Source organism: Podarcis gaigeae (genome assembly GCF_964106915.1).
Source record: "Podarcis gaigeae genome assembly, chromosome: 13".
NCBI lineage: Eukaryota > Metazoa > Chordata > Lepidosauria > Squamata > Lacertidae > Podarcis > Podarcis gaigeae.
Window position 1 is genome coordinate 55,959,467 of NC_139689.1, and position 13,093 is coordinate 55,972,559.

Genomic DNA, 13,093 nt, shown 5'->3' on the forward strand with positions numbered 1-13,093 from the left:
TGTGTTACTGAATCTGTATTTAAATGCTAAACAAGACGAACAATTAGTGGATAAACCACTAATTGGATTTCTCTTAGTGGCAGAGCACATGTGGTTACAGTCACATTCTGGAAGGTCTTAAAAGGTACAGAATTGAACGCATGGTACAAAAGAGGGTGAATCATTGCCTAAACGGCCTCGCCCAGTATACCTGAAGGAGCGTCTCCACCCCATCATTCAGTCCGGACACTGAGATCCAGCTCCGAGGACCTTCTGGTGGTTCCCTAACTGCGAGAAGCCAAGTTACAGGGAACCAGGCAGAGGGCCTTCTCGGTGGTGTCGCCCGCCCTGTGGAACGCCTTCCCATCAGCTGTCAAGGAAATTAACAACTATCTGATGTTTAGAAGACATCTGAAGGCAGCCCTGTTTAGGGAAGTTTTTAAATGACTGATGTTTTAATGTATTTTTAATCTCCCTTTGGAAGCTGTCCAGAGTGGCTGGGGAAACCCAGCCAGATGGGCGGGATATAAATATATTATTATTATTATTATTGTTGTTGTTGTTACCTTATGGAAAAATTGACCCACACATGAAGAGGAAAAAGACACCTTTGCTGACCTCTTCCTGACCTCTTCCTGACAAGAGGAAGGGAGCACAAAGACACCTTTGCAGGAGAATGGTGGAGCTTCATTCCATTCAAAAATTCTCCAGAAAACCAAAAGTTTATACTAACTAGTGGATCACTTAATAAGAATGTGTTTTATAGATATACGTACCTCTTTGCTGCTATTTTAGTATTATGTGGGGCTGATTAAAACTTCCATTTGCTCTCTTTGCATAAGTCCTGCCTCAAAAATTGACGTTGCCCAGTGGAAGAGGGCTCCATTTTTCTGCCTCATACTCAGGGCACTTTAGAGCTGGGGTTGGCACGTTCCTTACCATTGCAAAGTGGCTGAGGGTGTGCTGGGTGCATTTTTCTTTCCACAAAGCATTTCTCTGGTGCTCCTCAGCCTTGCTGCCTGCCCTCACTTCCTGATCTGAAAATGCAGTGCATGGTTAAACTATGGAACTTGTTTCCCCAGGAGGCAGAGAGGTCTACAGACCTTTAAAAGAGGACTCATGGAAGAGAGAGTGGCTCTGCTCTGCCTCCACAGTCAGAGGCAGCAAAGCTTCTGAATCCCAGAAACCACGGGGGGGGGGGGGGAGAAGGCTGCTCTTCTGCTTGAGCCCTGCTTGTGGGCTTCTCACTGGGGCATCTGAGTGGCTCCTGTGAGGCTGGACTAGGTGGTCCCTTTTGCCTGATCCAGCCGTCTGTTGTGTTCCCTCCTGATCTCTTCCCCATGGGCTTTCATTGAAACTTGGGCACGCAGGAAGTCAGCAGAGCCCAGACCACTGGGTGAATGATTTTAGATTGAGAGAAAGGACTTCCAGAACTACTCCTTGGCCACCTTAAAAATAAGGCAGGCAGGACAAAATCCTGCACCCCACTCATGAGAAGCTCACTGAAATTTTCTTGATAATATTCAAATCAATTGATGGCAAATGATTTTGCACGATGGGGGGATTGAGGAAGAGCCGTGGATCAGTGGATCAGGTTCAAACTCTGTAGAAAGTGGTCAGGCCTGGCATTGTTTTGTGCTGTGCAGTCTAAGGTATCACACTGCTTAAGGCAGCGCTGCGAGTGGTTTTAGGTTCTGGATTTAGGCTCCAATCTCTCCGGAGGCACGGGTTCAAATTCCCCTGCTGCCAAGTGTTCTTTTCCCTTGCTATCCTTTTCAAACTATCTGCACCACTTATCCTCTCTTGTGTGAGAGTCAGTGTGCTTTAGTGCTTTAGTGGTTAGAGTGTCAGACAAGGACCTTGGGAGACCAGGATTCAAATCCTCACTCGGCCATGAAGCTCACGGAGTGGCTGCCTTCTCGCAACCTAACCTCCCTCACAGGGTAGCTTCGGGGATTAAATGAAGAGGGAGGGAAACCATGTTTGTTGTTTTGTTTATTACATCTATATACCATCTTTTTCTTCCAAGAAGCTCAAGGTACATGGTTCTCCCCCTCCTCATTTAATCCCCACAACAACCCTGTGGGGTAAGTTAGGCTGAGGGGCAGCGACTGGCCCAAGGTCACCCAGGGAGCTTCATGGCTGGGTGGGGATTCGAATCCTGGTCTCCCAGGTTCTAGTCTGACACTCTGACCATTATGCCACTTTTGAGCTACTTGGAGGAAAAGGTGTGACATAATTCCAGCAAACGAATAAATGAAACTGGGTTCAATTCTGCTCCAGGGTGCTGTGGGGGATGCAAGGGCCTCTCCTAGCTTCTCTCTTGGCTTCAGGTCGACAGCCAGACTCGCGCCTGCTATGAGCAAACCATGGCAGAGTGGCTGGGCTGTGAGGCGATTGTCCGACAACGGGAGAAGGAGTCTCACGCGGCCGCCCTGGCCAAGTGCTCCTCAGGGGCCAGCCTGGACTCCCACATGGAACACGTGATGCACCGAGATTCGACCATCAGCAACGATGTGAGTGGGGGGGGGGGATCAAGGTCCATTGGAATTGAGTCAGTTCCCAGATGGCTTCAGAATGCATAAAAATAATTTAAATCTCTCAATTTCTCCCCTCCACTGCGCCCTTTCCTGCAGCACTCCCTGGAGCATGTTCGCATTAAAGGCACTAGGATACCACTTGGAACAGCCATGGCCCCCCTCCATAGAATCCTGGGAGCTGTAGTTTCTTCAGGGTTATGAGAGGAGAGTCTCCCTAGTCCCCCCCAACTGATTGTTAAAGCACCTTGTGAGTGGAAGGGGGCGAGCAATTTAAAAAGAGGGGGCACTGCTGGTTCTTGCTCCTCCCCTGATTCCTGGCATCAGCGCATTCTGCCCCCACTGCAGACACCTTGACTTGTCCCCCTGGCCTGGTTCTCCCATGCGCCTCCTCTCTTCCCACAGTCTTCCCAGAGTGGCAGTTCCGGCCCACAGAACCTGACACGGCTTCAGAGCGACTCCAGTGGCAGTACCCAGGTGAGGTGTCCAGCCTGTTGGATCCTCGGGGGGAGGGGGGGACTCCAAATTCTGAGCTGCTGTGCAAGCCTGAGAGACAGCACTGTGTAATGGTTAGAGTGTTGGCTGAGGGCCTGGGGAACCAAAGTTCAAATCTCCACTCAGCCATGCAGCTCACTGGGTGGCCTTGGCTGCCAGTCACTGCCTTCTCACAGCCTAGCCTACCTCACAGGGTTGTTGTGGGGATTAAAGGAGGATGGGGGAGAAGCACGTGCACCAAATTGAGCTGCTTGGAGGAAAGGACAGGATAAAAATGTGATTGTATGTTTTTAATAGATTGTCTAGATAGATGGATCATTTTAATTCTATTAATGCTACCTTGTTTTTTAATCACTGTTCCCCCCGTCATGTTTTTAGTTGTTCTTATTTTACCTGTAAGCTACCTAGAGTGCAGTTCAATCCTCAGTGGTCTCCCCAGCCGAAGGGTCTCAGGAACAGGCTGGGAAAGACCCCCAAGGCAGAGATTCAGGAGAGGCCCTGGCGAAGCTGGGTGAGCCAGTAGTCAGATCTAGCAGGTAGATAAAGTTTGCTGTAGATCAGCGGTCCCCAAACTTTTGGGGGCCACTGCCCTCTGGGCTCCATCATTCCATCTCTAGAGAGAGCATTGTTCAGAACTGCTTTTGGCCTGGCCCACTACAGTAAGAAAGATAACAACACAACAACTAATTGCACCTTTATTCATAATAATAATAATAATAATAATTTATTATTTATACCCCGCCCATCTGGCTGGGCCTCCCCAGCCACTCTGGGCGGCTTCCATAAAAACAAAAAATACAGTAAAATATCACACGTTAAAAACTTCCCTGAACAGGGCTGCCTTAACGTGTCTTCTGAATGTCAGGTAGTTGTTTATTGCTTTGACATCTGCTGGAAGGGCATTCCACAGGGCGGGCACCACTACCGAGAAGGCCCTCTGCCTGGTTCCCTGTAGCTTTGCTTCTCGCAATGAGGGAACCGCCAGAAGGCCCTCGGCACTGGACCTCAGCGTCCGGGCAGAATGATGGGGGTGGAGACGCTCCTTCAGGTATACTGGACCAAGGCCATTTAGGGCTTTAAAGGTCAGCACCAACACTTTGAATTGTGCTCGGAAACATAAAAAAGGTAAAGGTAAAGGTACCCCTGCCCGTACGGGCCAGTCTTGACAGACTCTGGGGTTGTGCGCCCATCTCACTCAAGAGGCCAGGGGCCAGCGCTGTCCGGAGACACTTCCAGGTCACGTGGCCAGCGTGACAAAGCTGCATCTGGCGAGCCAGAGCCGCACACGGAAACGCCGTTTACCTTCCCGCTAGAAAGCGGTCCCTATTTATCTACTTGCACCCGGAGGTGCTTTTGAACTGCTAGGTTGGCAGGCGCTGGGACCGAGCAGCGGGAGCGCACCCCGCCGCAGGGATTCGAACCGCCGACCTTTCGATCGGCAAGTCCTAGGCGCTGAGGCTTTAACCCACAGCGCCACCTGCGTCCCTCGCTCGGAAACATACTGGGAGCCAATGTAGGTCTTTCAAGACCGGTGTTATGTGATCTCGGCGGCCGCTCCTAGTCACCAGTCTAGCTGCTACATTCTGGATTAGTTGTAGTTTCCGAGTCACCTTCAAAGGTAGCCCCACGTAGAGTGCATTGCAGTAGTCCAAGTGGGAGATAACCAGAGCATGCACTACTCTGGCGAGACAGTCTGCAGGCAGGTAGGGTCTCAGCCTGCGTACCAGATGGAGCTGGTAAACAGCTGCCCTGGATACAGATTTGACCTGTGCCTCCATGGACAGCTGTGAGTCCAAAATGACTCCCAGGCTGCGCACCTGGTCCTTCAGGGGCACAGTTACCCCATTCAGGACCAGGGAATCCTCCACACCTGCCCGCCTCCTGTCCCCCAATTTAAACTATTTAGTTTAATTAATTCTAGAAAACTGATTAACTTGATCCAGTAATACCAGCTTTTCAAAGTCTGATAGTCATTTATACCTCCAGTGCCCCCTGCTTCCCCCTAGGTAATCCCACCCCTCGGGGTGCTACCACCCACTTGGGAACACAGCTTCAGATCTTTGCAGAATGCAGTCTCTTACTAAACATTTAACTATTTACTACTGTTACATAAGCATTTTTTATTTTATTTTTTTGCTATAATAAATTAATCTCTGTTTTATGACTCACTGTAAAATATCTGCCTATCTTTATAAACTCATTTTGGTATTTGTGTGGTGCCTTTCAGGGCTAGGCAGCCCACTCAATTCACACACAAATTTCACAGTAACGATCAAAATTTACATAACAAAAAATCAGCAGTGAAATGATAAATTAGGGTAGAAAAATAGTTGCAGCATTTTAAAATTGCACTTAAAAGCTTAGACCAGCCTTGAATGAATTGGATAAAAGCAGGTTTGAAAAGAGAGATCTTCAGAGCCAGTTCAGAAACCGTCAAAGGGGCCAAGTGCAGTTCCAAGGTGGGGGACCCACCACTGCCAAGGACCTGCCTCACTAGACTGGTGCACCTTCCTGATGGGAACCTCTACAGCCAATCTTAAGAGCCAGGCAGCTTTGTGTGGGTGCTGGAAATCCTTGGAATAACCTGGCTCCAAGCAGTTTGTGGCTTTCAAGATGGCAGCCAGCACTTTTAATTGGGCTGGCAACCAATCTGGAATCTGAATTATATATTGTGATCACTTGGCCAGAAAAAGCAACAGAGCATTTTGCACTGGCTGAGGCTCCTCGGTGGACTCAGCTATACAGCTGCAAATAAAACATTTTAAATGTGTTGTAAAGTGCAATATACAAATGTGACTCTAGAAGGCGACAGTGAGCTATGCAAAATTCAATGTATTTTTCAAAACTTTTAACAAAGCTTTTTCACAGCATTTTTTATACATGTGTAGATTCCACCAATATCTTGAAAGGCAGCTCCATGCAGAGGCCATTGCAGTAGTCAGACAATCTGATCCATTCCTGTTCTCTTTTGGCCTCTCCTTCTTTGCCCAGGTGTTTGAGTCGGTCGATGAGGTAGAACAGCACGAGGCAGATGCCAAACCTGAAGACGGCAAACGGCCCAAACTCTCCAACGGGATGATCCCTGATGGCGCCTCCTCCCCCGACCCTTGCTATCCCTCTTCCCAGAACTTTTTGGTCACCTCCCCATGCTCAGAGCAGATCTTCAGCACGAAGGACAGTATGGTGGAGACCGCAAAAGCCGCGGTGTGCCACTCTGCCCAGGCGAGCATGGCTGTCGGCCAGGGACTTCTCAGTGTGGACAATGCCCTTGTGGGTGGCACACAAACAGGGGAAGGTTTGCAGGGCCAGGACAGCCTGGAGGAGCCCCCCACCTCCAGCAGCTTAGAGGAGTTTATCCTCATGGGCAAGGAGCACCCTGATAAAGAGGGGGCATCTCTGTCTATAGTGGATGTGACAGGCAGCTGGCCAGACCACAGTGTGGGGCAGCAGAACTCCATGGGGAGTGAAGATGACCTCTCAGAAGAGCCAGAGATGGAGAGCCTATACCCGCAGCTGGATTCACACTCCCTGGCTGTCACTGACTTGACCATTAGCGAAGTCTCGCCTGTCTCCTCGTCGGGGGTCACCTACTCTGTGAGTGTGTGTCAGGGTCCCTGGTCCCTGGTTCCTCCTGATCTTTGGGAACGGTACTTTGTTTTGCTTTAAAACCCAAAAGGAGCAAACATTTTAGGCAGGGTGAATATTTTGCTTTGATTGCACTAGAGCATTTATCTATTCACTTGCTAACTGTTACTAACTACTACAGTGGTACCTCTGGTTATGTACTTAATTCGTTCCGGAGGTCCGTTCTTAACCTGAAACTAACCTGAAGCACCACTTTAGCTAATGGGGCCTCCCACTGCCACCACGCCGCCGGAGCACGATTTCTGTTCTCATCCTGAAGCAAAGTTCTTAACTCAAGGTAATATTTCTGGGTTAGCAGAGTCTGTAACCTGAAGCGTATGTAACCTGAAGCGTATGTAACCCAAGGTACCACTGTACAGCTAATTTACTTGCTAGCTACTACTAATGTACTACAGCCTTGCCTTTCTGGCAGTGTTCTCAAGACAGTTTAGTTTTTTAAATGATGGCCCACAGTTGTTGTTGGTGTTAAAATTTCTATACTGCCCTTCTTCTGAGGATCACAGGTTTACAATATTTAAAAAACCCAGTTTGTTTTGGGTTCCACACACCAAGCAGGCCACACACTGGATTTGATTTTTGCTGTGGGTATAGATGTGATCATGTCCTCCCTTGTGAGAGTGCCACGGACTGAAAGCCAGGTTTGACTCCCTCCTCCCTCCCGGGGGGCGAGCCGATTTGGGCTCACCCGTGAAGGCTGATGGATCCTGATGGATTTCGTCAAGCCTTGCGGGACCCTGCTTCCCCTGGCGGCTCACTAGATGAGCTTGTCAAGAACTGGAATAACCAGCTCTTGGCAGCCACCAATGAGATCACACCGAAGCGCCCTCTGCGACCCCGCCGAAACCGGGCCCCCTGGTTTACCGAGGAGCTCCGGGAAATGAAGCGGGACCTCAGACGGCTAGAGCGAGTATGGCGGCGTGCTTGTGGTGGAGCCTCAAGAACATCTTATAGGACGTTTATGAAAGCCTATGAGATGGCAGTGAAAATGTAAAGAAGTTTTACTTCTCAGCTTCCATTGCTTCCGCTAGCTCTCGCCCAGCGCAACTTTTTAGAATAATTAGGTCTATAACAACCCTAGAGGAACAGCCAAATTTAAATACGAATTTGACCCATAGCTGTGAGGCATTTGCGAGCTTTTTTGCGGAGAAAGTCTTGCTGCTCTGCCGTGACCTCCCTGCCAGTTTGGATACAGTAACAGAACTGGAGGCCCCTTGACTCTCCTTGGGTCCAGTATTGGACCACTTCGATCGGATACTCCCTGCCAATGTAGACAGATTCCTCCGAGCTGGAAGGCCCACCACTTGCCCCCTTGACCCGTGCCCGTCTTGGCTGATTAGAGCATGTGCAGACGAGGTGTGGGCCACCCTGGGTGAGATCATCAATCAGTCCCTTGGCACGGGGACTTTCCCAGGGGAGATGAAGGAAGCAGTGGCGCATCCGCTCTTAAAGAAAACATCCTTAGATCCTTTAGATCTATCCAATTACCACCTGGTTTTGAATCTTCCGTACCTGGGTAAGGTAACTGAGAGAGTGATTGCCAAACAGCTTGGTAGGTTTCTGGATGAAACATCGGCTTTGGATCCATTCCAGTCCGGCTTTCGCCCTGGTTACGGGACCGAGACGCCTTTGGTCCCCCTAACAGATGATCTCCGTAGACAGCTGGCTCAAGGCGGGTCGGGACTGCTGATTCTTTTAGATCTGTCAGCAGCCTTCGACATAGTCGATCACAAACTTTTGTACCACTGCCTTGCCGACGTGGAGATTCAGGGCACAGTCCCACAATGGCTGCGCTCCTTTATCGCAGGTTGGGGACAGAGGATAGCACTAATGAGGGAGCTACCATGGCACTCCTTGGTGTGTGGCGTGCCACAGGGTGCAATCCTTTCCCCAATACTTTTCAATATCTTTATGTGCCCCCTTGCCCAGATTGTCTGGTGCTTTGGGCTGGGTTGTCATTAATATGCTGATGACACCCAGCTTTATCTGTTGATGGACGGCCGCCCTGATTCGGCCCCAGACACACTGACCATATGCTTGGAAGCTGTGGCTGGATGGCTGCGTGGGAGCCAGTTGAAGTTAAATCCTTCCAAGACAGAGGTCCTCTGTCTGGGTCAGGATGACATGGGGTTGGGGCGCCAACTCCCATCTTTTGCGTGGGCTCAATTAGTGCCAGCGCCTTCTGTCAAGAGCTTGGGTGTAACGTTTGATGTCTCCCTTTCCATGGAGGCGCAGGTTGCAGCCACAGCAAAGGTGGCATTTTTCCATCTTCGCCGTATTAAGCAGTTGGTCCCTTACCTTTCTCGCCCTGATCTGGCCACAGTGATGCGATGATCACCTCCAGGGTTGATTATTGTAACTCGCTCTATGCGGGGCTGCCCTTGAAGCTGACCCAGAAACTCCAGCGGGTGCAGAATGCCGCGGTGAGGCTCCTTACAGGGTCCTTGCCGTGGGATCACATTCATCCAATGCTTTACCAACTGCACTGGCTCCCGGTGGAGTATAGGGTCAGGTTTAAAGTGCTGGTTTTAACCTTTAAAGCCCTATGTGGCCTAGGACCCACATACCTACGGGACCGCCTCTCCTGGTATGCCCCGTGGAGGACCTTAAGGTCCACAAATGACAACACTTTGGAGGTCACAAGGTGGTTAGATTGGTCTCAACTAGGGCCAGGGCCTTTTCAGTACTGGCCCCGGCTTGGTGGAATGCTCTGTCACAAGAGACTAGGGCCCTGAGGGACTTGACATCTTTCCGCAGGGCCTGCAAGACAGAGCTGTTCTGCCTGGCCTTTGGTTTGGACTTAGTCTGACCTTTATGTTTCCCTCCCCTTATGGTTTTGATTTATGGGCTACTATTAAAATGAGGCTGCATTTTAAATTGTATTTTAACCTGTATTTTAAATTGGTTGGTTTTTTCCTTCCCCGACGTTTTTATTGTGATTTTACTGGTGTTAGCTGCCCTGAACCCATCTCTGGCTGGGGAGGGCGGGGTATAAATAAAAAATTATTATTATTAAAAAATATCATAGTAACAAAGTCAATACCCCCCAGTTTTAAGGCCAGAGATTATGGGATAGATTGAGAGGAAGTAATCATATTTTAGTCCCCTTGACATCAATGGGATGTTAAAATTGATTTACTAATGCCAGGATATCTGTGTTATCAACAGCTCAGTTTTGAGTTTGTGTGAATAGTTTTTTAAATAACAAAACTATCACCACATGTACTTTTCTACATTTCATTCCTTTATTGCCACATTTGAGGCAGGACTGGCCCACCTGTAAGGCAAGGTGAAGCAACTGCCTCGGGCAGCAGGATCCGCCTGTCATTTTGCTGTGATCCAGATGGCCCTCTGGGTCCCTTCTAACTCTGCACTTCTATGACTTTTAAAACCAGCTGTTAAGTTTGTGGCATGGACAGGCCCTTGCATGTACCTTAGCAGAAGTTGTGCTGAAAGTTAACTGGGATGTGTTTCCTTGCCCTTTCTGCTTCCGCAGCCAGAGCTGCTTGATATGTACACTGTGAACCTGCACCGCATTGAGAAGGATGTCCAGAGGTGCGACCGGAACTACTGGTATTTCTCACCAGCCAACCTGGAGAAGCTGCGCAACATCATGTGCAGGTAGCTGCCCAGTGGGATGGGGGCGGGACTGGCTGTGTCGTTCCTTGCAGGCGACTCTGTCACTCTTTGGGCCAGGAACCATGGGAGCAGAGGATGCTTGGCGCAAGGAGCAGCCCATGTACTGACCACAGAGGGCCCTTTGCAGGCTGAGCGAAGGCTGGAACCCTGGCCCTTCCCGTAAAAATAAAGTGAGATTCCAGTCTTCATAATTCAGAATAAAGGATCTCCCTTATACCACGTCAGGCCATTGGCACACCCAGCTCAGTACTGGTTAGAGGAAGCTGGTTATCCCACAGACCCAATGAAGCCTCAGCTTATTAAACAGAGGATTTGCCACTGATTGATTTATTAAGCTAACATTTTTAGAGGGGTTACAGATAGGTAGCCGTGTTTGTCTGCCATAGTCAAAACAAAAAAAATTCCTTCCAGTAGCACCTTAAAGACCAACTAAGTTAGTTCTTGGTATGAGCTTTCGTGTGCATGCACACTTCTTCAGATACACTTCAGTGTATCTGAAGAAGTGTGCATGCACACGAAAGCTCATACCAAGATCTAACTTAATTGGTCTTTAAGGTGCTACTGGAAGGGATTTTTAGAGGGGAACCAACCACCCCCAAAGGCTATTTGGGGCTTTGAGATGATGCATTTCTGCATTGCAGCAGCCCCCCCCCCAATCTTAGAAGAGGCATTCTGCATTCCCTGTCTTGCTGGTGCCTCTTCTAAGACAGCACATGCCATCTTAAAAAAAAAAAAAGAAGAATCTGGGTGGTTTAATCAATGACACCATTTTTGTTGATCAAATTGCTTTTGTTTGTTTAAAATTATTTATTGATTAATTGGTTTAATCAGCTGTGGGCTCATTACCTATGGGTTAATTAGCAGTGATCCCTGCATTGCAAGCGCTTGGACTAGATGACCCTTGGGTCTCTTCCAGCTCTATGATTGTATGGTCAAATGTTGCAATCCTCCTATACGAAAGCAAAATGAACTGGCAGCTGAAATATAGGTCTGCAGACATGCATGGTTTATGGGAGGGACACAGGTTTGGGATGTTTCCACACAGATTCTGCTCCTTTTTTCTGCTGGGTCTGCTGCTGACCCCTTGAAATCAGGGCCTTGGCAGCTGCTTTGCAGGACCTCTGTCACCTCACCCAGCCTCCTGTCTCTCTGCAGCTACGTCTGGCACCACATTGACATTGGCTATGTCCAGGGGATGTGTGACTTGCTGGCTCCTTTGCTTGTGATTCTGGATGATGGTGAGTTCTCTCTATTTGCCACTATGCCAGCCTTAACAGTCTGGGGAATTCTGGCTCTGATGGATCCCCTCGCTGGACTATTCATTTATTGGTTCATTTATAACACTTTTGCCCTGACTCTATGGTGCAAAAGCACCGTTCATGATAGTTTACAGACAGAATGGACTACCTGGGGAGGTGATGGGCTCTCCTTTGTTGGAGGTTTTTAAACACAGATTGGATTGCCTCTGTCAGGGACTCTTTAACTATGATTCCTGCATTCCTTGGGGTCACTTCTGACTCTACAGTTCTGTGATTCTATGAAATTGCAATTTCATAAAAAGACCCAATGGAATAAGTCCACCAACCAAGGAAACAGGATCAGCAAATGTAAAAACATGATCAGCCATGTCCAATGACATGAGCCTGCTTGAATGAAATAGCTCTGAGCAACGGATGTGGGCTTCTCATAGGCATCTGAGTGTTCATAGTGAGAACAGAATGGATGGGCCTGTTGGTCTGATCCAACTCTTCATGTGCAGGAGGGGGCCAAGTGCACTTCCCAAGGCAAAGTGCTCTCTCATCCCACTCAGATGTGCTTCCATTGTGGGTGGGAGATTGTAGAATTTGGGCCTCACCCTCTTGCACCTCTCCAAATCCAGATGAGACAGGCTTGCCCACTCATATTTCACAGCTTGAAGCAGGGACATGTCTGGTGTTTAAAAAAACAAATTCAGAGCCAGCTCCATGGCACATGGGAGGTAGCTGGATCATCAGGATGCAGAAAGCTCTGATGTGGGCTGATCCCCAAAGATCCACATGACTGTCAGACCAATGTGAACAGCCTAATTGGTGTGGCTTCCAGGCCATGGCTGGAATGTGGGTCTGCAGTTGGAAGAGGAGTATCCTGCGCAGGAGAAGAAGTAGCACTTTTGCGATTTTCCCCAAGCCAGGATGTGTAAAACTGTCACCTGGACATGCATGCCTTTGGCAGCCAACACACAGAGAGCTCCTGGTTGTGTCCTTGGGTGGCCTGGGTCCTCTTCCTTCTGGGCAAAAGCAGGTGAGATCCAGGTCTACAGGGCACTGATTCCCCCGTTCTCTCTCTCTCACCCCCCCGCCCCGCCCTTGTTCAGAGGCCATTGCCTTCAGTTGTTTCACAGAGCTTATGAAGCGGATGAACCAGAACTTCCCCCATGGAGGCGCCATGGACACTCACTTTGCCAACATGAGATCCCTCATCCAGGTAAAGAACAGGAACTCTTCCAATTCACCCTTTCCATGGAGTGTTCACCATGATCTGCTTGTCAGAGGCTTATGCAGAGGTTAGATCAGTGGTTCCCAAATTAGGAGGCAACCTCCCACCCATCTGGCCTAGGGAATCCCCCACTAACAGAGCCTCCATATTATCTGGATTGAGCTTCAGTTTGTTGACTCTCATCCAGTCCATGACTGAGGCAAGACACTGGTCCAGCACTTCCACTGCCTCACCTGCAGATGTAATGGAGAAGTAGAGTTGTGTGTCATCAGCATACTCCATAATGCCGGAAAACCCAACTCAGTAATTTCACCTTCCCGTTAGTC

General features: G+C 49.1%; 1 protein-coding gene across 2 annotated transcripts in view; it reads left to right on the forward strand.

The window, feature by feature from the left end:
- Positions 1-13,093, forward strand: part of SGSM1 (small G protein signaling modulator 1) — a gene marked incomplete at its 5' end in the record, with an annotated part of 71,007 nt that overhangs the window by 51,563 nt on the left and 6,351 nt on the right. For both annotated transcript variants that reach the window (XM_083710082.1, XM_083710083.1), the window contains 6 exons: positions 2,313-2,495; positions 2,922-2,993; positions 6,003-6,605; positions 10,150-10,274; positions 11,448-11,530; positions 12,646-12,755. In XM_083710082.1, coding sequence (XP_083566208.1) covers positions 2,313-2,495; positions 2,922-2,993; positions 6,003-6,605; positions 10,150-10,274; positions 11,448-11,530; positions 12,646-12,755 — 1,176 coding nt within the window. The remainder of the gene's footprint in view (positions 1-2,312; positions 2,496-2,921; positions 2,994-6,002; positions 6,606-10,149; positions 10,275-11,447; positions 11,531-12,645; positions 12,756-13,093) is intronic.